At 42.8% G+C, this 26,474-nt stretch overlaps 1 protein-coding gene across 4 annotated transcripts in view; it reads left to right on the top strand.

Moving 5' to 3' along the window:
• Positions 1-26,474, top strand: part of MAP3K21 (mitogen-activated protein kinase kinase kinase 21) — a 55,347-nt gene that overhangs the window by 15,860 nt on the left and 13,013 nt on the right. For all 4 annotated transcript variants that reach the window (XR_005596382.1, XM_039531207.1, XM_039531206.1 and 1 more), the window contains exons 2-6: positions 2,512-2,692; positions 14,741-14,889; positions 15,692-15,867; positions 23,594-23,834; positions 25,983-26,105. Coding sequence is in view for 3 of the 4 variants with exons in the window: in XM_039531207.1 (XP_039387141.1) it covers positions 2,512-2,692; positions 14,741-14,889; positions 15,692-15,867; positions 23,594-23,834; positions 25,983-26,105 (870 nt within the window). In the remaining variant the exon portion in view is untranslated. The remainder of the gene's footprint in view (positions 1-2,511; positions 2,693-14,740; positions 14,890-15,691; positions 15,868-23,593; positions 23,835-25,982; positions 26,106-26,474) is intronic.

Raw genomic sequence — 26,474 nt, 5'->3', positions numbered from 1 at the left:
TGTCTTGATTTAGATGGATCTATCATCTCAATCCTCTTTTTAATTTTACAATTTGGATCCCAGACTGGGAATTTCATACAGCCTGTCCCAAAGAGGAATTCAATATCTAAAAGAGGGAGGATGTTGGGGGGGCTTGCCCTTTTGAGGTTCTGTCAAAATGGCACAGAATTCTCTTCCATTAAAGAGTTGTGTGAAGGGCTGTGGTCTGGAAGAGACGTTGGGAAATATTCAAGGGCAAAGGACAGGAACTTAGTCGAAAAGAGTAAAAGTGACACAACCAGTAGTTTTTATACTATCTATTATTTATTTATTTATTTTAAAATGTGGTCAAATAGTCACCTTTTCATAGTTCATCACAGGCAACATTTGAATAGCAAGTATTTCAGGCTTTAGTTTTGCATTAAGAAATGTAGCCGTTTTAATTAAACAGCATGTTAGGTTGCCATAATTTTCAGAAAGCAAATACTTTAAACTGCTTCTGAACACTTGTCCATAGGGCTGCTGATCACTTCCCAGTACTGGAGAAGGGAACAGGATACTGAAGAAGGGAAGGAGAGAGATTTTTTTTTTCCTCAAGCATCCAGTCTGATAAATGTATGCTACTCTTACAAAAGAGAGAATTCATTCTGTAGCTCTGTTTTGTTACAGCTGAAATGTTTGACTTTTTGGGATGTGTGTGTTGGGGGGGGGGGGGCGGGGAGAGGAGGAAGTATGCATAAGCTTTTACTTGGGCCAGTGGGAAGTAGTTTTATTTAGTGTCGACACTGTCTTGGGGGGCTCCAATCCTTCAGTTACATTTTGAGTAGTCCTGATTAGTCGCTTTTGGTTTTTCCGATTTAAAATTTGGATATACTATCTGTAGAGGACAAGTGTAAGGGTTACTTAGGATCTGCACTGTGCTTTTCTAATCTAATTATGACAGATTTATCATTCACAGTGTAAACTTTTTAAAATTGTCTTTGGAATTTGCTCTGAGATGGTTTATGCTTAAATTTTGTTATGCACTTCTAAATGCTGAGTAAATAGGTGATAAATTGAAAATGTTTTTCATCCTGCTTTAATACCTGCTGTAAATAAACTTCTTGGTTTATGAAAATATATTTTCTAAATAGGGATTAGAAAAACAATTGGCTCAGGATTGAGTGAGCAGGCTAACGAGGTTGTAAAGGCCAGTTCTGGAATGAAGTTAATGAGGGTCAGAAATCTGCAGAAGTCACGAAAGGATAGCCTAACACAGGTTGCTAGGTTACCAGTCTAGAAGAATTTGCTATGGGCCTGGGTTTTAGTTATGTTGAGCATTTTGCTTCCCAGCTGGGGTGTGTGTGTGTGTGTGTATATGTGTGTGTGTGTGTGTGTGTGTGTGTGTGTGTGTATATATATATATATATATATATATACACACACACACACACACAATCTCACACACAGTAATGTAGTTCTTCCTGACTACCAGCAGGAAACGGAAGTTTGAAGTGCTATAAGCCTTTTTGTCCCTTTTGTAGAATGAAACTTGGCCATATTCCAATTATTGACTTGTGCAAGATTCACTGTTTTGAGTTTCGGTGACACTGACTGACAAGGAATTTCAGGAATTCTACTGAACTCATTTGAAATGTAATTGAAAACAATAGGCCTTTCATTCAAATCTAAAGGCATAACACTCATAATTATTTTAATGTTCTCTTAATACTAATTATTGAGATTTTAGCCTACACATTCATGTAAGCCTTAGTATCTCCTTTAAGGTATAGGTGAGAAACTTATTGGAAGAGACCTATTTGCTTCAGTATTTTACCTCTAAGTTTTAAGATATAATTCTGAAATATCAGTAACAACTTTTTATTTTACTGCCCCAAACTAAAACAGTGATCAGTTAATACAAATGCAAGGTCATCAGTTCAGATTCTTGCTGAAACAAATTTCTCATAAGGCAAGATAATTCGTCATTTACAGTTTACTTGGTTACCTTGTTATTTCGTGCTTTGCAGCTTATATTGCTAGAAAACACTTGTGCGCTAATTATTCATATCTGTAACTTAACCTTTGATCTGTATGCCATAAATACTAAAATAACAGTTGCTGTTGTGGGAACTGGACAATGAATAAAAATTTTGTGATGAGCAAGCTCAGAAGAGGATATGATTCATTGTGGTAGTGATTTGGATCTCCCATTGTGAGTTAGAACACATGATCAATCACACTTCTCTCTGCCTCTTTTTAATAAAGGAAGCTATATTCCAAATCTATTTTAATACAACAATCTAGCTAAGTTTTTAAATACAAGTCAAGAAATTCTAAGAGAAACATGCACAGTATGCTGTAGATTAACCGGATAATTCATAGGTGCACGGTGCGAGGTTACAGTAGCTATCGCATCAAAACTCAAAATTACTCACTTCTGGCCACTTAAAATATTAACTACAACATTGCATCAATATAACATGTTAAAATGTAAACCTGTATTTTGCTACATGAGAACGTTCTCAAATTCAAACTTTGTTTTTTCTGCAGTTTTGTTACTTCAGAAGATAGAACATGATGACATTTGTAATAAAACTTTGAAGATTACAGACTTTGGCCTGGCTAGGGAATGGCATAGAACAACCAAAATGAGTGCAGCAGGTACCTATGCATGGATGGCACCTGAAGTTATAAAGTCCTCCGTGTTTTCTAAAGGAAGTGATATCTGGAGGTGAGTGTTTGTTTTGTCCCACTTGAGACTGCTTGATAGCGAAGTTCCTCAACCTGAGAATCTTGAAAAATGGATATTTGAGGAAATCCTCTGTGTTGAAATTGTTCTATCTGTTTTAATGGTTTACTGATGGTGTTGGTCTGAGTGTGTGGAAGAAATTTACCACTTGCCAAGTAAAATTCTAATATACCCTGATTTGTCTACCTATGAATGCCCTTATCTTAACTCCCCACAGTAGGTATCCCCACAGATCAACATTCTGTCCCAAGAGAAGATTGACTGACTGAATCATTCTTACAATCAGGGAAATAAGTGGCCTTTTAAACAAAAACAATATTTCAATAGGAGCAGCCCTTCAGTTTGTTTTCTGTTGAATATCCAGATGTTTTACTTGGGAGACAAAAGGCTCTTATTCTTGTTACATTAATGCATGCGCTGCCTGATAATAGAGTATTTATTTTCTACTGAGACGGCCTCATAGTGAATATAACAAATGAGACTAATTCATGATTATTTTATGTAATAGTAAACAGAATGGCTAAAAAAATCAGACTTCTAAAAAATGGATTTTTTTAATTTAAATTAAACATAGGGTTTTTTAAATAACCTGATTTAAAATTAAATTTGAATTGACAACCTCTCTTTAAGTACTAAGCTTACTACAATTTATTAATCATTAAAATTAAACACAAAAATGTCAAGAAGTACGTTTGCTGTCAGTTTCCGCTGAACTGGTGGAAGTCACTGGCTAAGTACCTGGAATCATAGTTTGTTGGCATGCTAAACCAGATATTAACAGCAGTATCCTCTTCTGCAGGTACAGAGGAATATTTTCTTCATTTCTGTTTGTTGAACTACTTCAGTTCAATAAATAATTCTTTCAAAGTTCAGAAAGCAATTGGGAGTTAAAACAGCAAGAGAGCTTCCAATTTAGGAATGAAAACTAGGTGTGAGGATGAGGTGTACAAGTTCTGAAATCTTGAAGGACATAGTGACCAGAAACAATCCAGGTCAATTCACTAAGTACAGATAATGTTTCCTTTGTTTAATAAGTTGGTTAATTTTTAAGTGCAAAACATGTTTAGACTTCATTTTTTTTCTTATGTATCCAGCACATTTAAGGTGTTTTTTATTTATTAATACCCTTTTTTGGTGCATTTTAATTGATTATCCATCCAAGTAGAGCCTGAGACAAATCACAAGTTAAAAAAAAAAATCCTTTGGTAAATAAGAAATGGATCACAAAAATGTAAAAATTAATAAACTGACTAAATGTAAATTAAGCTATATAATGTCTTAAGTAAATGTGTGTAGTTATAGTGCATCTTCCTGATTAGCAAAAACTACAAAATTTAGTGAAAAGGCTTTATTTAATTGCAAATCAACATGTTTTAATCCCATAAATGTGTACTGAATGTATTTCCATTAATTAGGATGGACTTGGAGGTGTAGTCAGTATAAATTAAAACTGTATTTACACTTTATCTTCTGCTGTGGGCCTTCTTATTTTAAATTCATGTATACTTCTTATTCAATAAGGACATTCAGGATACTTCATGTAAACCACAGGACTTTGCGTATCAATGAGGTTTTTGAATGAGACAGTTAAGTGTCGTTAGGATCAGAGGATAAAATCATTTTAAATCATTTGTGTGTGGGGAAAAGTAAGTTATATTGTGAAAAGCAATCATTGTGAAATGGGCTTTCAGAGTTCCTGTGCTCTACCTGCAAAAGCTCCTGTTGTCTGTCTTCCAAATCTATATTTATTAGGAGAAACCAAAACATTTGGGGCTGTGTAAATGGCAATTTGGGGAGGAAGGAGGCTTTAGCTCCATAATCTATTGTCTGTCTGATACAACAGAAAACATGCACAAGATTTTTTTTTTTAAACTAATATAGAGCCCTGTGTGTTTTTTGTTTTTGTTTTTTAAAAGAAGTGTCTCACTGCTATTCTGCATTATGAAGTAATGCTTTTGGTATGTTCAGGTTAGTTCTGTAGACTTCACCACTTCTTTGTGATGCACCTTTTACCCATCTTAAGTTTGAAACTAATTCCTTAGTATGTTGAGTGTTTTATCAGTCTCAGGTGGTGTCCATTAGAGAAGAGGCATTAATTTTCATTTGGGTAGGGTGGAGGATGGATGTAGGTATTTCCCTAACCAGCTGTGTTCCATGCTTAATTACAGGTCCTGTCCAGTCTTGTTGCCGCGATTTTTTTTTAGGTATCTGAAAGGGGGTATGCTTTGGTGCAATTGTTGTATTCTACTACAACATTAGTTTACATTTTTGGAATCTACAGTATTTCTCTTCTTCACCTTCTCTTCTGCACGCCTCTCTTGTAAAAATGTAAGTATTTAGTTCAATGATGAGTTTTAACAGGAGAGGTTTTTAATTAGTAAGTCTTATGTTGTGCAGTTTGGTTTAGGCTTTCTTGGTTTCCAAATATTGTCTTTCATTGCTCTTTACTCTTGCTTTAAATAATAGGAAGATGGATTAAAATGGATTGTAAAATATAGTCACGCTGTGACTGGACATTGCTTCTTAAAAAACGTTCTGGGTGCAAAGCTCGGCAAGGATTTCCATACAGCATGTTTGATAGAATTCTGTACAGAATATCTAAATTGTGACTGATTTCCTTTTAGAATCTGCCATACATATATGTACCTCAAGTCCAAAAATTTTCAGCAAGAGTTTTTTATAAAAAACTATCAGCAGTAGGCACTGATGAATTTCCTTCTTGTGTCTAGTGTTCCAAAATGTAGCAACACTAGGAAGCTCTGCTGGATGAAATTAAGTGTATGGTTTTGCTTTAGGAGATGAAGCAGAGAATAAAATACATTTTTAAAGAATATCTAAGTTCAAGCAACTATCATTCAGGATGTGTATCAATAGGAAGAAGCTATGCTAGGAATAATAATTGAACTGAGTATGCAATGGCTGCCTTGTGTCTTAATACAACAGGAGTACTTGTGACACCTTAGAGACTAACAAATTTATTTGAGCATAAGCTTTTGTGGGCTACAGCTCACTTCTTCGGCTGCATGGCACGCACACGCGCGCACACACACACACACACCCCATGAGAAGGTGGGAGTTGTCTTACCAACTCTGAGAGGCCAATTAAGTAAGAGGGAAAAAAAACTTTTGAAGTGATAATCAAGATAGCCCAGTACAGACAGTTTGATAAGAAGTGTGAGAATACTTACAAGGGGAGACAGATTCAATGTTTGTAATGGCTCAGCCAGTCCCTATTTAAGCCTAAGTTGATTGTATCTAGTTTGCATATCAATTGCAGCTCAGCAGTTTCTCCTTGGAGTCTGTTTTTGAAGATTTTCAGTTGCAGAATGGCTGAGCCATGTTTACCAGAAGAACATGAGACTTCTCTGTTTGCCTAAAGTTGGACTTAAAAGCAAGAGATGCAGTGGTTCAGTAGAGTTCCTATTCATGTTCAAAGTTCAGCACTCACGAGGTAATTCTGTACACAATATTTTAAATATTTTAAAACTCTGTAAATTTTATTATTCAATAAATAAATGGGGAGGCTCCAGAATGGCAATGGGGAGCGCAGGCCACTGGTGGAATGGGGATAGGAGATCACCCTGCAACACACTACATCCCCCCTCCGACACGAATTCGGCAGCGACACAGCGCAAGGGCCAGGCCTGCCCTAAAGGTCAGGGTCCCAAGGACTGGGGGAGGAGGGGTTGCAGGGCGTTCTCCCACCTCCATGCAGCCAGTGGCCTGTGCTCCCCACTGCCATCCTGGAGCTTCCACATTTTATTTATTGAATAATAAAATTTGCAGAATTTTAAAATATTGTGCACAGAATTTTATATTTTATTGGTGCTGTCAGGGTTCCTTCCCCACTCTGAACTCTAGGGTACAGATGTGGGGACCCACATGAAAGCCCCCTAAGCTTATTTCTACCAGCTTAGGTTAAAACCTGGTACGCTGCCACCACCAAGTGATTTAACAAGAAACAGGGAAAGGACCACTTGGAGTTCCTCTTCCCCCAAAATATCCACCCAAGCCCTTACACTCCCTTTCCTGGGGAGGCTTGAGAATAATACCCTAACCAACTGGTTACAAAGTGATCAAAAGACCCAAACCCCTGGGTCTTTGGACAATGGAAAAATCAGTCAGGTTCTTAAAAGAAGGATTTTATTTTTAAAAAAAAAAAATGTAAAAATTATCTCTGTAAAATCAGGATGGAAAATAACTTTACAGGGTAATCAGATTCAAAGAGCCCAGAGGAACCCCCTCTAGCCTTAGTTTCAAAGTTACAACAAAACAGCAAAGGTAAAATTCACAAGTTGAGAAAACGAAGATAAACTAATACGCCTTGCCTGGCTGTTACTTACAAGTTTGAAATACGAGCGACTTGTTCAGAAAGATTTGGAGAACATGGGTTGATGTCCGGGGGTCCCTCTTGGTCCCAAGAGTGAACACCACAAAAACAAAGAGCACAAACAAAAGCCTTCCCCCCCCCCCCCAGATTTGAAAGTATCTTGTCCACTTATTGGTCCTTTGGGTCAGGTGTCAGCCAGGTTACCTGAGCTTCTTAACCCTTTACAGGTAAAACGATTTTGGTGTCTCTGGCCAGGAGGGATTTTATAGTATTGTATACAGGAGGGTTGTTACCCTTCCCTTATAGTTATGACAGGTGCAGAATTCCCTCAGGAGTAGCAGGTGAAGCAACTCACCAGGGTTAGCAGCCCTGCACCAGGCACATCAGCTGTGGGCTGGCAGGCTCAAGATCCAAGTGTGGAGGGGCTTAGTGTGGTTTTTTTGTTTATTTGTTTGGTTTTTTTTAAGGAAGGAACAATCAGTTTCACACATACAGACTGGGAAGAGACTGTCTAGGAAGGAGTACGGCAGAAAGGGATCTAGGGGTTATAGTGGACCACAAGCTAAATATGAGTCAACAGTGTGATGCTGTTGCAAAAAAAGTAAACGTGATTCTGGGATGCATTAACAGGTGTGTTGTGAGCAAGACATGAGAAGTCATTCTTCCGCTCTACTCTGCGCTGGTTAGGCCTCAATTGGAGTATTGTATCCAGTTCTGGGCACCGCATTTCAAGGAAGATGTAGAGAAATTGGAGAAGGTCCAGAGAAGAGCAACAAGAATGATGAAATGTCTTGAGAACATGACCTACGAAGGAAGGCTGAAAGAAGGAAGGCTGAAAGAATTAGTTTGGAAAAGAGAAGACTGAGAGGGGACATGATAGCAGTTTTCAGGTATCTAAAAGGGTGTCATCAGAGGAGGGAGAAAACTTGTTCACCCTAGCCTCTAATGATAGAACAAGAAGCAATGGGCTTAAACTGCAGCAAGGGAGATTTAGGTTGGACATTAGGAAAAAGTTCCTAACTGTCAGGGTGGTTAAACACTGGAATAAATTGCCTAGGGAGGTTGTGGAATCTCCATCTCTGGAGATATTTAAGAGTAGGTTAGATAAATGTCTATCAGGGGGATGGTCTAGACAGTATTTGGTCCTGCCATGAGGGCAGGGGATTGGACTCGATGACCTCTCGAGGTCCCTTCCAGTCCTAGAGTCTGAGTCTATGAGAACGTTCCATGTGGAGCATTCTGGGTGCATGTGGCTCATTGTGGGGGATCTGGATGCACAGGGGCTCATTGAGAAGGTTCTGGGTGCAGGGGTAATGAGACACTGGGGGAGTCCAGGTGATGGTGGTGGAGGCTCAGCGGGGAGGGGTGGGGGGTTGTTGGGTGAAAGCAGATTGGGCTCCTGGGGCAGGAGAGAGTGTCTGGGTGCTGGGGAGTGGGGCTTGGTGGGATGGGGGCCTGGGTGCAACTGGTTGGGGCTCAGTGGGGTGGAGGTCCAGATGCATATGGGGTGGGGCTCGTCAGGGTGAAGGTGTAAGTGCAGGGCGCTCTGGGGGGGTGGTCTGGGTATAGGGGTGGGGGTTCAGATGCAGGAGGAGGGTGGGGAGGGCTGGGAGTGGGGGTGAACCTTAGCAAGATGTCCTGGTATGGGGACTTCAGCTACACAGTGGTTGGGCGGACGGGGTGGGTCTGACCTACCCTAATTCTTGTAGTCTGCCCTGAGTTGGCATTCTCAGCATGGCCCATCCAGGCCCATGGTCACCCATATTGTATGTGGAGTTTGAATAAGGAGGTAGGTTTTGACTAGCAGTATGTGGCAATGTGTATCTCGGTCACCCCAACTGACACATCCCCACAACTGTCAGACCCCTCTGAAGGAGAAGACATTCACCTAGGGTTGCCAGGTGTCCGGTTTTTGACCGGAACACCCAGTCAAAAAGGGATCTGGCGGTTCCAGTCCACACAGCTGACCAGGCTGCTAAAAGTCTGGTAGGCCACAGTAGCTGGCATGTACCTCCGGCTTGTAGGTGCTGGTGTGACCAGGGGGCTCCATGCGCTTCCCCTAGCACTGGCTTCACAGCTCCCATTGTCGGGAAACTGCCAATTGGGGGTGGTGCCTGTGGACTGGGGCAGTATGCAGAGCCCCCTGGCTGCCCCTGTGCCAAGGGGCAACAGGGACATGCTGGCTGCTTCCAGGAGCTGCATTAGGTAAGTGCTGCCCAGAGCCTGCACCCCCAAATCCCCTCCTTCACCCAACCCCCCCTCCCCCAGCTCTGAGCCCCCTCCCAAATGGCTACATTTATCAAAAATTGTGTTAGATATAGAAAACATTTGTTGTGATTAGTGATGTCCTTTTCTCATTACACAACAAAAATAACAAGACGACACTTTCTGGACACAGTTGACTGCCACAAAACCATGTTTGTTAACCATATGCAAACATTCAAGGTCTTAGTTTAATGAATACTGCTGTTCGGAGTGCTTTCTTAAACCATAGACAACAGTGAGCACCAATACAGTGTTCACAAACTACTTAAATGACTGCTACCCTATTCCTATATATGTCTTTATTGTTGCTCCGAGATTCATACAGCAGGAATGTGACTTGGTACACTTCAGAAGAATTTGGAGAACTCTATTTGTGGCTAGAATATCTCCACCTCCTTTCCTTTTTCATCCCAAAATTACATCATAGAAATGCCATTCATGAATTTGGCCAAGTTTGTGGAAACATGTAAAGTAGCATCTAGTGTTGTATGTTATCCCAAAATGGTTTCCAGTGTTGTATGTTATCTCAGCAACTTTGCACCTATAATGACAACACTTTTGCTATAATGAAGCTGTGTAAATAATGTTGATGATTCTGTTGAACTAAGCAATATTTGAAACTTTATTTTAAATATTAATGCTTTATTCCAGTTACGTAGAAAAGAGCTACAGAGAAAGTAGATGAAGGATTTTTCTAGTGTAGGGACATATCAATTTTGTCTGAATAGTCAATGAATGGTATCTGAAAGAGGCAGGTCACCACTTTGAGATGCTGCCACCAAAATGCATCTTGGTTTCTTTCAACTTATTTGCTATCATGCACAGAAATTTCTGGAAATAGCCAAGCCGTCACATTTTTAATCCTTTTGTGATCAGACATAACTGCAAGTGTAGTGAGTAATGGTTCACCATTAATGAAATGACATGTACTTGATTGAATTTGTTTGCTTTGGCTTTGAAACTGTAAAATCAGTAAAGAAGTCGCTATTTATAAAAATAAAAAATTGTGCAATTGTTGATGTTGGTGCTGATCACTGGTGACATCTTTAAGTATTCACAAAGATTTGTATAAGACTTTGTTTTGCACAGAAGGGAAGTTTCTTTATGAATTTCCTCATAGTATTGCTGCATAATTTGGTGTCTCTCTGCATAAAGAGGTTTTTATGGTCTGTAATCCTAACGCAACCAACCACTGCACCAAACCCCCCACATGGAGGGGAAACTTTGATAAAGAGGGGTGTGTGTGGGCGGGCGGGCAGGCAAGCAAGCAGGGTTTCAAAGATTTGCAGGCTGTGTATCACCATAGAATGCCATCCAGTGACCCAGCTCAGTAACAACTTCTGTTTAAATAAAATATGTCTTCCTGAATAGCATCCACTCTTGATTTGAAGACATTAAGAGATGGAGAATCCATCACTTCCTTTGGTAGTTTGTTCTGGTAGTAAACGTGCTCACTGTTAATAAATAAATAAAATAAAATAAAAATAATTTCTCACTTGGTTTTGTCTGTCTTCAACTTCTAAATGTTTGTCCTTGTTTGTTGTTTCCCCACTAAATTAAAGAGCCCTTGAGTAGTACCCAGTGTTTTGTCCACATGAAGGTATTTATACATCGTAATCAAGTCACATCTCAGTTTTCTTTGATAAAATAATAGATTGACCTCTTCAATTCTCTCACCGTAAGACATTTTCTCTAGCCCTTCAATCATTTTTGTGGCGCTTTTCTGTGCCTGCTCCAATTTTTCAACTTCGTTTTTAAAATGTGGACACCAAAACTGGATGCAGTATTCTAGTATTGGTCTCACTAGTGTCATAAGCAGAGATAAAATCCCTCCCTACACCTACTCATAACTCATGTTTATACATCCAAGGATCACAATAGCCCTTTTTGCCATAGCATCACAGTGGGAGTGCGTGTTCAGTTTTTTGTCACCTTCATGAATGACTTGGATAACGGAGTAGAGAGTATGCTTATAGATTGGCACCAAGTTGGGAGGGGTTGCAAGCAGTTTAGAGGACAAGATTAGAATTCAAAATGATCTTGACAAATTGGAGAATTTGTGTAAAATCAACAAGATGAAATTTAATAAAGACAAGTCTAAAGTACTACATTTAGGATGGAAAAATCAAATGCACAAATACAAAATGGGGAATAACTGGCTATGCAGTGGTACTCCAGAAAAAGATCCCAGGTTTATTGTGGATCACAGTTTGAATATATGTCGACAATGTGATGCAGTGGCCAAAAAAGCTAACAGTGCTGGGGTATTACGAGGAGTATATAAGACATGGGAGGTAACTGTCTCATTCTGCTCAGCACTGGTACCCCAGCTGGAGTACTTTGTCTTGTTCTGGTCACCACATATTAGGAAAGACATGGACAAATTAGAGAGAATCCAAAAGAGAAAACAAAATGATAAAAGGTTTGGAATACCTGACCTATGAGGAAAGGTTTAAAAATAAATAAATAAATAAACTTGGCCTGTTTAGTCTTGAGAAGAGGACTGAGGGCGGACTTAAGTCTTCAAATGTATGTCAAGGACAATAATAAAGAGGACTGTGATTAATTGTACTCCAAGTCCTGAGGAAGAGCTCTGTGTAAGTTCAAAAGCTTGTCTCTCTTGCCAACAGAAGTTGGTCTACTAAAAGACATTATCTCACCCACCTTGAGACAAAACTTCTTTTTTTTTTTCTTCTTTAAATCATATTGCCCTTCAAACCCTGGCCCCTTATATAAATTCTGTATTCAAAATGTAGGTGGGGGAACAAAGCTTTGGGTCAGAGACGGCATATCCCAGCTCCTTGTAGACAGGTTTCTTGCCGCCCCAAGCAAAAAACTTTTTGCTGCCCCCCACCCGAGCCCTGGGCTCCCCCTGCACCCCGCTGCTGCCCCAGCACTGGGCTCTGCTCCCTCCTCCACCTGTACCCCCTGCTGCCCCAACCCTGGGCTCTCCCCACCACCGGCACCCCCTGCCACCCAAACTCTGGGCTTTCTTCCCCCCACCCCATCTGTACTCCCTGCTGCCCCAGCCCTGGGCTTCCCCCCACCAGTGCTGACTCTACCCACTTCCCCCCTCGCCTCCAGTCGGTCCAGCTCTGGCAGGGTCGGGGTAAGCAGCGGAGCTCCCGGGCCAGGCCTCAGCCCAGGGTCCCTCCAGCCAGGACTCCCGCCTTCAGGACCGTTGGGGACTTGGGACGGCAGAGCTGGGGGACCGCTCGGCAGAGGGCTGAGGAGCCAGGGCAGGGCAGCCCCAGAGGGAGCAGAGAGCGGGCTGCGGGCCCTGCACAGCAGTGCCCTGGGCACTGGTCCCCACTATGACCCCACTGCTGCTGCTCTTGGCCACTCTGCTGCAGTCCCTGGGTGGCTCGGGCTGGTTCTCCCAGCCGTGGCTGTGGTGCTGGGTGGTGGCCGCCAGGCGGCACCTGCAGGTAGCTCTGTGCGCCTCGGGGGGTGGCCCCCAGCCAGAGTGTCCCGTGCTCGGAGCCCGGCCGGCCGTAAGGTGCGGGCACTGCTCCCCGATGCAAACCACAGCAGCCCCAGGGCAGCCCCCATGCAGGACGCGCTGCTGCTGCCAGGGGCAGCTCTAGGCTTTTGCCGCCACAAGCGCGCAAAAAAAAAAAAATGGCCAGAATGCCACCCCTGAAAATGTGCCGCCCCAAGCACCTGCTTGGTTTGCTGGTGCCTGGAGCTGGCCCTGCTTGTAGAACAGTCTGACAGTTGCCAAGATGTGTCCCTTGAGTTGACCCAGAACCTGTTTTGTCACACACGGCCAGTCAAAAACTCAGTTGCTTATGAAATTCCATATATAATATGGAAGAGAGGTGGAGGTCTGGAATTCATCAGCATATTGCGCAGGAACAAAGATTTGGGTTGGCAAGTGTCATGTACCAGCTTCTTCAGAACAATCTGGTGTTTGTGAGGACATGTCTCTTGGGGATGATCTGAGACACATTTCTCATACAGTTAGTCAAATCCCAATTCCTTATTTGAGGGCCATGGGGGGAAAAAAAGTGAGGGGTGTGATATGTGGCAGCATGTTGCACAGGAATGAAGCTTCAGGTCAGGGTAGCATGCCCCAGCTACTTCAGAACAGTCTGACAGTCACAGGGGCATATCACTTGGGGTGACTTGGTATATTGTCATGTACCCAGCCAGTCAAAACCCAACTCCTTATTTGATTATTTAATAATTAGTAATTTAAACTTTTATTGCATTCAGTCACATGAATTTGATGGAAACTTCTAAAAATGTAATCCTACACTGATGTATTTTTAAATAATTTTGGCCTTTGAATAAGGAACTGGGAACTACAAATAATGAGGCTTAAGTTGGTTCCTTACCTTATCCTCTCCCAAGTAAAGCCACCCCCAAAAAAGTTGTGGAACGAACATGACATTTATGGTCGTCATATTGTTCACTCTGCTTGTGTGTGATAGCTCTTTCCCCAACTTGTGTCTGTCTTGTCTGTTTAGATTGTAAGCTCTTCAGGGCAGTGACCATATACTTCTCTGTACAGTGCCTAATGCAATGGGACTCTACTCTGGTAGTGCCTATGGGCCAGCCAGTATTAAACATGCTTAATACAAGATAGATTTACTGGAGGTCAGAGAAGTAAAGAGAGTGAAATCATTTTAATTTTAGGGTGGAGTTTGTATCAGAATTTCTTTTGGCTAATCTAATTAGCAGTGACAGGTATATTGGTACCTGACACACAATCAAGAGATAAAACTTTTCGTCTAAAATTTAGGAAATGTTTCCTCCCTTACTTTTGACAGTAGGCAATATTTTTCCCTTGCCCAGCCTGGCAAAAATGAAATTATGTCATAAGTCAATCCTGTTGTACATTTTATGAAAGGGAAAAAAGTTAGGGGCTCATTCTGCAGTATGCCATAGGGATGCAGAAATTTCAGTTCTCAAATGAAGCCGCTTTTAATCCAAAAAACAAAATGGTGTGTCCGTTGGGATAAATTGTCCAGGGATCAGTTTGATACTTCATTGTTTTGAAATAGAACTTTTTAGTTCTCATCTGTTCTTTGTGCTTATTCTCTTCCTTTTCCATCCTCTTTCCATCAAGGTTTACATGGTGGTGGCATCTGATTAAAAAATTGACTGGAACCAAAGTCTTTTTTTTAAATAGGAGTTTTGTTTGTTTTGTTTTGTTTTTTTTTCTGGCAGCAAAGTGACAGTGATTTAGGTAGGATATGGTTACAATAGCCCATCCATTTGACTAGCATATCCAGTTTTACTAATTGCTATCAGAGAGAAGATAACAGGTGTGGGGGAATAGTCCCCTGAAGATTTTTACAAATGATAGTGGAGACAGTCCTCTCTTTTGGGACTACATACTGGACAGAGTACCAACCTGTTTGTCCCTGAGTAAACCATGTGTCAGTATTTAGAAGGTAAACTTAACTATTTAAAAATTTGCTTTATAGTTACGGAGTGTTGCTGTGGGAACTGCTTACAGGAGAAGTTCCTTACCGTGGCATTGATGGTCTTGCTGTGGCTTACGGAGTAGCTGTCAATAAGCTTACCTTGCCCATTCCATCCACCTGTCCTGAACCATTTGCTAAACTAATGAAAGGTACCTGTGCTGCTTCTCTCTACTTATCCTAGAAGTAAATGTGTTTTAATATCTATGCTTTTTCTTATGATTTATAATAATTACGCAACTCGAACACTTCATTTGGTACTGTGCTAACGCTGTATAAAGTAGTGGTTTTCCCTTTCTTGGCAATCCGGTACTAAGACATTTTAACCCATTTCAGAGTAAGCCATGCAATACTACAATATACCATAGCATTTTTAAAGATGCATCACCTTAAGCAGTGGTTGAATTATTTCTTCTGTATTTTTGTGGGTTTTTTTCTTTTCTTTTATATGTAACTAGCTATAATGTCCACCAAATATAGCGGTAAAATACAAAATCAATATGACTGAATTCTTGTGGGGAGGGGATATCACTAGCTGTTACCTCGTAGCCTTTTTGACTTCCAAAGATTCTGTTGGGTTTCTCCCTCCTTCTCCAGAGAGATGAGGGACCCTGACAACTGTGCATTAATGCTAGTGTGTCCAAATGGAGTTCTTTGAGTTTTTTAATTAGCTCAAGAAGCTTAACTATTTCGGTGCTGGCAGTTCTGCTGCTTCAGATCCTGAAAATAGAGGTTATGTTGGAAAAAAATGACTTCTCATAACCTTTTAAAAGCTTTGATGTACTGTAGGTAAGCATGCCCTATACCAGCAATGATAAAACTAGGCAATTCTCAGGGAGGGGAGTAAGCATTAGAACTTTGAAATAACAAATATTTTGAAATTCATGCATTGTGTAAATAATCCCCCTAAAATTCTATCAATAGTGGAACTGATGGGATTTTGATGAATTTTAGAATGCTGGGAGCAGGATCCTCATATCCGACCATCGTTTGCCTTAATTCTTGAACAGCTTACTGCCATTGAGGAGGCAGTTATGACTGAGATGCCTCAAGAATCTTTCCACTCCATGCAAGATGACTGGAAATTGGAAATTCAGCAGATATTCAGTGAACTAAGGACCAAGGAAAAAGTGAGTGAATTTTTCCATCTGCAAATGCAGTAATTTTAACAAGAGAATAGGGCAATTGAGGAGCTACAATTTTTTTTTAAAGCAGTAGGTGGGTTTGGAATTCCTGGTAGTGTTCCAAAATATTAGAAGTGTGAATTTATTATAGGACAGATTAAAGTTTTTTTCATAAGTAAACGCCTTCTTAAATTTCATAAATTTTTCTCACGCATATAATTACTGAAATATGTAAATCTTCTGGAAGAGGTTTGAAGGACCTGTTAACTATCACCTAATTCATCTCAAGTTTCAAATACTCAGACTTTCCTTAATTTCAAAAATAAAGTAACTGCATAAGAATGTAATTTGGGAGAGGGAATACCGGCATAATTATGTATTGATGAATGTTCTTTTCTTTTAAAATCTGCATACAGCATGGTCAAAGAGAACTCTCTGAAAATTTAAGCATGATTTAACTTCTTGCTGGTGTTAGTCGTAGTGATTTTATCCCATACAGTAGGACTGCGGTGGGCCTTTAGAGAGGTACAAGCCCTCTACTCCCCGCCAAAACCAAATCAAACAAAAATACTCCAGTTTATATGACAGGGGTCAGCAACCTATGGCACATGTGCCAAAGACGGCACACAAGACGATTTTTAATGGCACGCTGCTGCCTGACAGAGTCCCAGCAGGCAGCAGTGTGCCATTAAAAATTCGGTCCGGCCTGCTCTTCTCCGCCCTCCGCTCTTCCCCTTCCCCCCCGTGGGGGCAAGGGGCAGGGGGCAGAAGCTTGGTCCTGCTGGCTGCCCTGCCTCTTCCCATAGTGTGCTGGGTTCCTGCCCCTCCTCTGCCTCTCTGTCCCTCCCTCCCTCCCTCCCGGCCAATCAGCTGATGGACCTTGCGAGGGAGGGGGTTGGGAAGGAGTGGAGTCAGCATGCTCGCTGCTCCTGGCGGAGGCAGAGAGGGGGGGGCAGGGCTTTAGGGAAGGGGGGTGGAATAGGGGCATATCCCCTCCAGTCCCCTTCCCTGACCACCACCCCCCTACACACACACACAGCCCTCTGCCCTGAGCCCCGCAGCCCTGCACACCCCCCAGGCCCCTGCCCTGAGCCCTGTACCCCCCTCATACACACCCAGCCCTCTGCTTGATTTCTTCACACCCCCCACACAACCCCTGCTCTGACTCTGGTACCCCCACACATACCCAGACCCCTACACTCCCCACCCCCACCCTGAGCACCAAGCGGGAGCTCCTGCACCCCCTCCTCACATTCCCACCTGCACCCCTCTCACCAAATGGGAGCTGTCCAGATAAGTGCCCCACACTCAAACCTTCTGTCCCAACCCTGAGCCCCCTCCCTCATTCTAGCTCCTGGCCAGACCCTTCACCCCCAGCCCTGAGCTCAGTGCACTCCCACCCTCAGCTCAGTGCAGAGAGAGGAAGAGAATGGGCCAGAACCAGGGAGAAGGTAGGTACCCACTGTATGTGGGCAGGGCCGGAACCCCAGACCGGAAGCGGACTGAACGGGTCCAGCAGCCGGGATCCTGGCTGGCAGGAGCTGGCGGATGGAACCCCTGAGTGGCAGTGGGCTGAGCCACTCAGCCCACTGCCGGTCTGGGGTCCCCGCCACCGGCCCCGCACAGCCTGCTGTCGCTCTGGGGTTCTGGCTGCCAGACCCTTGCCAGCTGGGGTCCCGGCCGCAGGCCCCACTCAGCCCACTGCCGGCCTAGGTGAACGGAACCCCAGACCAGCAGCGGGCTGAGCGGGCCGACGGCGCAAGATCAACATTTTAATTTAATTTTAAATGAAGCTTCTTAAACATTTTGAAAACCTTGTTTATTTTACAATACAACAATAGTTTAGTTATAATATATAGACTTATAGAGAGAGACCTTCTAAAAAACATTAAAATGTGTTACCGGCACGCGAAACCTTAAATTAAAGTGAATAAATGAAGACTCGGCACACCACTTCTGAAAGGTTGCCGACCCCTGTTATATGCAGTTATTTTTCTGTACTTTTGAAAGACAGACCCAGACATCTGAAAATGATGATGATTATGCTTTCATTGGTACTAAAAAGTAGATCAGTTTGTGGAACACACAGGCCCTGAGGGAGGAAATTTTTTTTTTTTAAAGAATACATTTAAATGTTAAATAAAAAAAAAAAAGTCCAAATGTTCAAAAACAATTGTAGTCTATGTTTGGAAGGGAAATCTGTAAGGCATGCAGAGTGTAGTGGCTGGTGCCCATAAGGGAACATGGTGTCGTCCTGCACTTCGGAACCACAATCAGAGGGATGAGAAAGTAGTTAAGGATTAGAATCCTGATTGACGGTTGCAAGTTTAAAAAAAAAAAAAAGTCTTAGTCCTTGGTAGATGATATTCTTTGTTACAGAACTGCTACATGGTACAACAAAACATGGCAACGTTTGTAGTCTAACCGCAGGGGTTCTCAACCTTTTTCTTTCTGAGGTCCTCCCCCCGCGTGCTATTAAAACTCCATGGCCCACCTGTGCCACAACTACTGTTTTTCTGCATATCTAGTAGATTAAAAGCCAGGGCAGTGTTAGGGGTAGCAAGCAGGGCAATTGCCTGAGCCCCATGCCACAGGGGGCCCCATGAACCTAAGTTGTTCAGGCTCCAGCTTCAGCCCCGCGCAGAGGGGCTCGGGATCCAGCTTTCTGCCCTGCGCCCCAGCAAGTCTAATAGCCTTGGTCTCTGGTTTATTTTCTTGGACCCCTGGTTGAGAACCACTGCTCTAAGACTCAATACGGTAATATTAGGGATGTTCCAGTTCAGGCCATAGGACTTTCCTGGATCTGTACTAGTGATGATGCTTTTGGAATCTGGTTGTCCAAGAACTGCTCAGCCTCTCTGAGCAGTATCTCTAATTGTTCTTCCAGTCCAACAGTCTTTTCATGTAGCGCAGGCATCAACTTGTGTTGTGCCTCATACACAGGAAGTCCCTTCTGGCTTCAGGCAGGAAAGGAAACCTGGCACATACATTGCAGGTCGCAACCACTGAGCCATTTCTGGCCATCACACTATTGAGTGTAAAACTGCACCTATAAAGACAGCCTCTTACTCCCTTCAGAACTGCCCAGTTTGCCTACTCAGGAGTTCACCTAACAACTGGCTTGTATACTAACACTCACTGCTCAGCTTCACCCCTTCGCTAACGGAGGGATTATCTACTCAAAGACTTCAAGCACTGGGGCTGATCTATCACGCTTTGAGATGCAAATTAAACAATCCTATTTCAATTGACCTGCTCAGGAGTCCATAGCCCAGCTAAACAACCTTCATGGAAAGCAGACAGACAAACTAAACACACTACTCACCAAGTCCCTTTACCTCCAAGCACAGGGTCCGCAAATATGCCCTCCAAAACTCCCCTGTTTGCCGCTTCTGTTTCCCTTTTTTTTTTTTTTTAAAAAGTGTGGGTGCCAGGACTGGACCATATTCTATTAATGGCCCCAGTGATGGCCTCAGTTATGCTGTATACAATGGCAATAACACCTTCCTACTTCTATGGTTTGTTCCCTTACTTGTACATCCAAGGATTACGATTTTTTTCTTTTAACCACCACGTCACAGTGACAGGTTCAGTGAATTAGCTGCCATGGCCCCCAAGTTCTTTTCTAAGTCACCACTTCCCAAAATACCAGCCTCCCAACACCTCCGTTCTCTCTGTGATCTCTATTCTTGGTCCCTAGATGTGTGTGACTTTGCATTTAGTTGTGTTAAAGTGAACACAGCTTACCAAGAGAGATGGTTCTCAGGACAAAATTTTTGGTGGCCTCAGACTGCGGCCACCAACTCCTGCTGGTGGCAACTCTGACAATTTTTCCTAAAATACTTACTTAACTTTAGGAAAAACAAATAAATATGTATGTACGCACATCCAGATCATTGCAATTTATTTATTGCTAGCTAGTAAGTCTATTATGAAAAGTGATATTAACAAACATACAAGTATCGCTTTTCACAGCGGCCTTACTTAGCCCTGGCAAGCCTGGGGAGAAATTAAGCCCTGGATGGGGAGTCAGGAGAGGCAGCGGGGGCCAGGAGCAATGGGGAGATTTGTGAGGGGCGGGGGGAGGCAGCAGGAGGCTGGAGCCTGAAGCCCTGCGCCCAAAGCCTGAAGCCCCATGGCCGGCAGATGGAGCCTAAGCTGTGTGGCTGGAACCTGAAGCCCCGCATCCAGAGCCTGCTGTCCCACTAACCCAGGGCTGAAGCCCAAAGCCTGAGCCTTGCCACCCATGGAAAAGTGAGGAACTCGCCTGCTTCTTCAGCGTTGTGTCCTAGCAGTCTTCAGAGGGGAGTAGGGCCGACCCTTGCTGGTGGCCCCAGCAATCAGCACCAAGGTGGTGCATCCTGGAGCAACAGGTAGGGGGAATTTTGCCCGCCACCCCATCACAGCCCATGAGGCTGTGGCCACATTTGAGAAACACTGATCTATATCATTCTGTAAAACTGACCTGTCCTTATTATTTACCACTTCTCCAGTTTTTGTGTTGTCTGCACACTTGATCAATGATCTGAAAGAAAATATAAGAGCATTCCTGGTAAAAATGTTGAGAAGCATTTCGCCGAGTGGAACCCTGCTAGAAATGCCCCCATTGGATGACAATTCCTCATTTAAAATAAATGTATGTGATCCAGTTATTAGCCAGATTTTAACCCATTTAATTTGTGCTTTGTTGACCTTGCATGGTGTTAATAGGCAAAGCAGACAAAAACGAGGGGGAGAAGTTCCATCATTTTACAGATGGAAAAAGGAGGCAAAGGGGCTAAGGTTGGGTCTACACTAGCGAGCCTACAGCGGCGTAGATGTACTGATGCAGCTGCACCACTGTAATATAGCTTATGTAGCCGCTCACCTGGCTACATAATAAAACAACCACGAGCAGCGGTAGCTATGTTGGCGGGAGAAGATCTCCCACTGACATAGCGCTGTCCGCATCGGCACGTCTGTTGGTGTAACTTTTATGTCACTGGCTGTATTTTTTCATACCCGTGAGCAACATACGTTTTATACCAACAAAAGTGGTAATGTGGACAAGCCATTAGTGCCGTATGCAAAGTTATGCATGAAGTCTTTTAGCAGAGCCAGAAACTGAATCCCAATCTCCTAAATCCATGTCAGTTGCCTTAACCAGAAGACCACCCTCCTCATCCAAATTCATACATGTGCTGCGGTCATGTATCACATACAAAAAAACCCCAAAGTGCTTGAAAGTTAGGAGATGCCAATTTTATGGTTTCTCATGCATTCTTAATTCTGCCCCTTGTCCATCCATTCTGTGCACTGAATGAGGCAGGGGTCTTGAGGAATGAAGTGTAAGTGATAATGCACCTGCATAAAGGGGCCAAATTGCTGCTGGACAGGCAACTGTAAATCTACTTTTCAAGTTCTTGACTTTACAACTTGTTTTAACTTAGTTTTTCTTAAAATGTAATTTCCTAGAATTTGATTTTACCTTTTTTTCTTTAAAAGAAATCTGTATGTTTCTGTAACAACCCCCACATGCATTGCCGGTAAGGTCTGAACCCTGAACTTCAGCACTGCAGTGCAGACTTTTCCACTTTTGCTACAGGACTAAATATAGGGCAGAAGGAGAAGACTGTTAGGGCAGAGGGTGAACGAACCCAGCCTAGACATTCCTGGGAGTTGTGCGAGCTCTGGGCCAACATAGTGCCCCTGGGGTGGCAGTAGAGGGGACGTGAGTATCTGGGTCTGGAACTGGGGTTGTTGTGGGCTGATTCCAGCTCTCCTTACCACTCTACCCACAGGGGGGGCAGGCATTTACGATCCCAAGTGCTTCCATAGAGGGGTAGGGGTCACTGAGGCCATGTGCCTGATTCGGGAGAGGGGCGGGGGGAAGGGGAGAAGGAGTTCTGCCTAGTTTTCTTCTCCCCTTCCTCGCCTTGCCACCTCCACTCCAGCAGCTTGTATGTGCTGCTGTTTTGGTGTCATCAGTCAAGGCTTAGGGCTTGTCTACGTGAGCAAATTGCACCAATCTAACCGAAGGTGGGAATTTGAACAGATTTTGTTAAACTGGTGCAAACCTCTGTGTGGATGTTCTGTTTAGGTTCAGGAGTGGCTTATTTCAGTTTAATTTAAGATAATTAGGAACAAGATGAGCTTAAATTGAAATAAGAGTGCTCCCTCAGGGGTTTGCACTGGTTTAACTAAGTGGATTCAAAAACTAACTCAGTGCAAATTTTTTATGTGGCTACTGCTGTTGAATGTTCCTAGTTAGTTAATTTTGGCATGCTGCCAATGAGTTTGCTGAAAAATGGAAGTGGGAGAAAGGAAGTGATTGGCTTCTAACTGTTTGCATCCCAGAAAAAGCTCAAGGGAATTTCACAGGACAAAAAAAAGCCCTTCCCTAGCCAAAGGGGATTCCTTCAGGGCCTGCTGCAAACAATGTAATCAGTTTGTTTTATTTATTATGTATGTTGTGGTAGCACCTAGTTCTGAACTGAGAACAGGAGCTAGGCACGATACCAGAGGTGGGCAAACTATGGCCCGCGGGCCACATCTGGCCCACTGGACCCTCCTGACTGGCCCCTGAGCTCCTGGCCTGGGAGGCTACCCCCCCCGGCCCCTCCCCTGCTGTTCCCCCTCCCCCACAGCCTCAGCTCACTGCGACGCCAGCACAATGTTCTGGGCAGCGGGGCTCTTGCAGAACTGCGGCCTGACCTGGTGCTGCGTGGTGGCGTGGCTGGCAGCGCCATCAGCCACCGGTGCTCCAGGCAGCGCGGTAAGGTGGTAGGGAGCAAGGGGGTTAGATAGAGGGCAGAGAAGTTCCAGGTGGTGGTCAGAGGTGGGGATGTGGATAAGGGTTGGGGCGGTCAGAGGGCAGGGAACAGGGGGGTTGAATGGGGACAGGGGTCCCGGGGGGCAGTCAGGAATAAGAGGAGGGGTTGAATGGGTCAGTGGGGGGCAGTCGGGGCGGATGGGGCAGGGATCTCAGGAGGGTTGTCGGGGGCGAGAAGCGGGGGGGGGGTCAGATAGTGGGTGGGAGCCAGGCTACGCCATACAATTTTGGAACCCGGTGTGGCCCTCAGGCCAAAAAGTTTGCCCACCCCTGCACTATACAATCACAGAATAAGAGACACTCCTTTCCCCAAAGAGCTTACAATCTAGGGCACGTCTTCACTGCCAATGTTAAAGCACTGCAACAGCAGCACTTTAACGTGGTTTGTGTAGTCACGGCATAGGTAAAAAACCACTTCCATGAGGGGCGTAGCTACCAGCCCTGGTGCACTGTCTACACTGGCACTTTACAGCGCTGAAACTTGCAGCGCTTGGGTTTGTGTTTTTTTCACACCCCCGAGCAAGAAATTTGCAGCGCTGGAAATGCCAGTGTAGACAAGCCCTAAGTGGAAGATATGTTCTGGTCCAAGCATTTTTTCATGGTCACCAATAGCATGATTGTAAATACTGGGATCCCAGTATATGGTGGTGGTGATGATAGTGCTAATGCTACCCCAGCTTAAACAAACTGTGATTGCAGATAGATGCCTGAAAGAAATTTCTGTATACTTGCTTGCTACAGAAAGAGCCGTCTTTTGAAGACCTGAATAGCTGTGAATATAATGCGTATTTGTATTATGTGTACACAGTGTATCAAGAAAATTAATTAAGGATATATAATTTAGTGCTATGTTTTAAATAGACTAATAGCAGAAAGAATTGTATTGTGATTTACCTATATCTATGTAAATCTCATTCTCAGGAGCTGCGTTCACGTGAAGAAGAGCTGACAAGGGCTGCTCTTCAGCAAAAATCTCAGGAAGAATTACTAAAGCGGCGTGAGCAGCAGTTAGCGGAACGCGAGATTGATGTACTGGAGCGTGAGCTGAATATTTTAATATTCCAGTTAAATCAAGAGAAGCCCAATGTGAAGAAGAGGAAGGGAAAGTTTAAAAGGAGCCGATTAAAACTTAAAGACGGACATAGAATTAGTTTGCCTTCAGGTTTGAATTTTTTCTCCTCCTGTACAAAATCTTCCTTTCACAATTAAATATTCAGATTAAAGTTCCCTGTCTGAAACATTTAGATATTGTATGTTACCCTGAAGATGCCTAATTCCACCAGCATGGTCTCTGATCTTTTAGGCAAAAAGTATGCAATGGTTGATAGATTCTTTTTTTTTTCTTTTAAATGGCCTTTAAGGGATAAAATCAGAACTCTGAAGTATACCAGAGTTTGCAAAATGTTTCTCATTTCAGTTGAATAAAGTTGAGGGAGAGACTCTTACCCTTCAAAAAGATCTTGTATCCTAGAGGAAGGTGCACTGAATTGGAGCCAGGGCATCATGAGATCTGGCCTAACTAGTGTTTATATTTCTGTGCACTTCTGTCCCTTTGCTGCCGCCAATGCCTACCTCCATCCTACGTAGCAGTCAAGTTTTAGGACCACACACCCTGGATTTTACAAACGAGTTAAAAGAAGGTCCCCCATACCAGGCTGGGAGTAGACACCATGTCTCTTTCACTCTGTCACATTCTCTCTCAGAATGAATGGGCCTGTTGTACGTGCTTTAGCTATCCAGTTTCTAATAGTTAGACAACACTCTCCTCCCAGAGCCAGGAATAGAACCCGGGAGTTGTGATCTTCAGTATTCTGCTTTGTCTAGCATACAGTTGTTGTGTAACCTATTAACAAAGCGTCAAGCCCCCTCATGGCTGGTCCATGTAAATAAGAGGTCTGTGGTGGGGATGAGAAGGGCCACAATTCAAACCCCGCAAGTGACCCATGTAGGAGGACTTCATGTTTTCCACTTAATAGATTCTCCCCCACCAATTAAAAAAAACAACAAAAACATGTTATTTAATTCAGTGAGGAAACATCATTTAAAGCAGGTTTCATAGTTAAAAGATATGGTGCAGACATAGGCCAAGATTGCGGTTGAGAGGTGTGGATAAAACTTATTTTTCTACCCTATTCAATTAATTACTTTAATGTTACCAAAACTTGTGGACATAGCAGTACTCATCTTTCCCAAATCATGAGAAACAAATTTGAATCAGTCCTTCTTCCAGAAAGGTCAGTTGGCATAAACTTATTTCAGTACTTACAAGTATTGGAACTATGCAGTTGATATAAGGTTTTGTAGAAGGCAAAAGAAAAAGTGACACCTGGGTTGAATGCAGTATTGTAGATAACTAATTTTCTTAACCTACTGCCTTGTTGACCACACTTATCTTAGAGTGTTTGACTTGTAAGCACAGTGAGCAGAAAAAACAAAGTAGAGTTGGTGTGGGGGGGGGTGTGCACGTGCTGTGTGTAATGCGAAAAAATGTGGTAATAGCTAAAGAGGATATCACTTCAGGGTCTGTTTTCAGGCTTCATGGGCATGTAGCAAAAGATGACCATTGTGGCATCTAAACCCCCAATGGATATATCACCTTGCTGGTTTATCAAGTTATTGTTTCTACAGGAGTCCATGGCAAAATATCTATTCACTAATGGCATTGTACTAATGGTGTCACTAGATGGCACTGTAGACTTCACAAGACTGTGGGAAGCAGTGGAAAGACATTGTTTATGATAGTAGAATCCTGCCATTGATTGCTGCATTCTTTAATGTGTGTGAAAAAAGTATTTGTAAAGGTGCCAGATGGACAGTCCTAGAGACTGGAGTCCTAAGATTATTCCCGTAATAGGTACACCACATCCAGCACCAATACAGCCTTCACCACAATGCCCTGCCAATATGTCTCAACTGTGACCTATAGAGAGCACTCTGAAACCAAACAAAATAGCTGTTTAGCTTTTTGAATCTACTGAGCACCAGCAAGGCTGCAGATTGGCTTGTAATGTTGATTTTCTTAGTTGAGCTCCCATTGAGCCACCAAACTAATTTCACATTAAATTAATTTCACAGAAGCCTATTAAATGGTTAGAGTGAAGCTGTAAAATTCTACCAGCATGACTGGAAGTTCAAACCAATAATTGTACCAGCAGGCTTAGAATTTTTCTCTGTTACAATAGAAATCTTATCTAATGAAATTCACTTACATAAATATAAATTTCATTATGGTGAATGCTGAAAAAATACAATATAATCTTTCTTTCTTTAGAACAGTGACATTTACCTAGTGTTGCTTTCTTCACAACAGATTTCCAGCACAAAATAACAGTGCAGGCTTCCCCTAATTTGGATAAACGAAGAAGCTTAAACAGTAACAGCTCTAGTCCACCAAATAGTCCCACAATAATTCCTCGTCTTCGAGCTATACAGCGTAAGTTTTCATCACCATTTCAGTTTATTCTTTTAACCATTATGAACACACTCATTTTATACGGGTACACTGCAAAACACTGGAAGGAATATGTTACATGTGCATGTAAAGAAAATGAATGTGATTGGGCCCCTAGATGTTCTGTGGACAACAAGCTGCATGAATTGGTAAAGAGAAAATCTTGCTAGAATGACTGTTTTTAGTGAGTATTTCAAAATTAGTAGCTGAAGGGAATGCAGCAAATTGTAACTTATCTGGCTTTTAGTAAATGTTGAATTGTTTCAGGACATTGTACTTGGAAAAATATAATCTGGTTTGGATGAAGTACTGAAGGATCATAAACCAAGGGCTAATGATAAATGGCAAAGT

This window comes from Mauremys reevesii, linkage group 3 (assembly GCF_016161935.1).
Source record: "Mauremys reevesii isolate NIE-2019 linkage group 3, ASM1616193v1, whole genome shotgun sequence".
In the NCBI taxonomy this organism is placed as follows: domain Eukaryota; kingdom Metazoa; phylum Chordata; order Testudines; family Geoemydidae; genus Mauremys; species Mauremys reevesii.
This window is presented reverse-complemented; position numbering and strand designations above follow the sequence as displayed.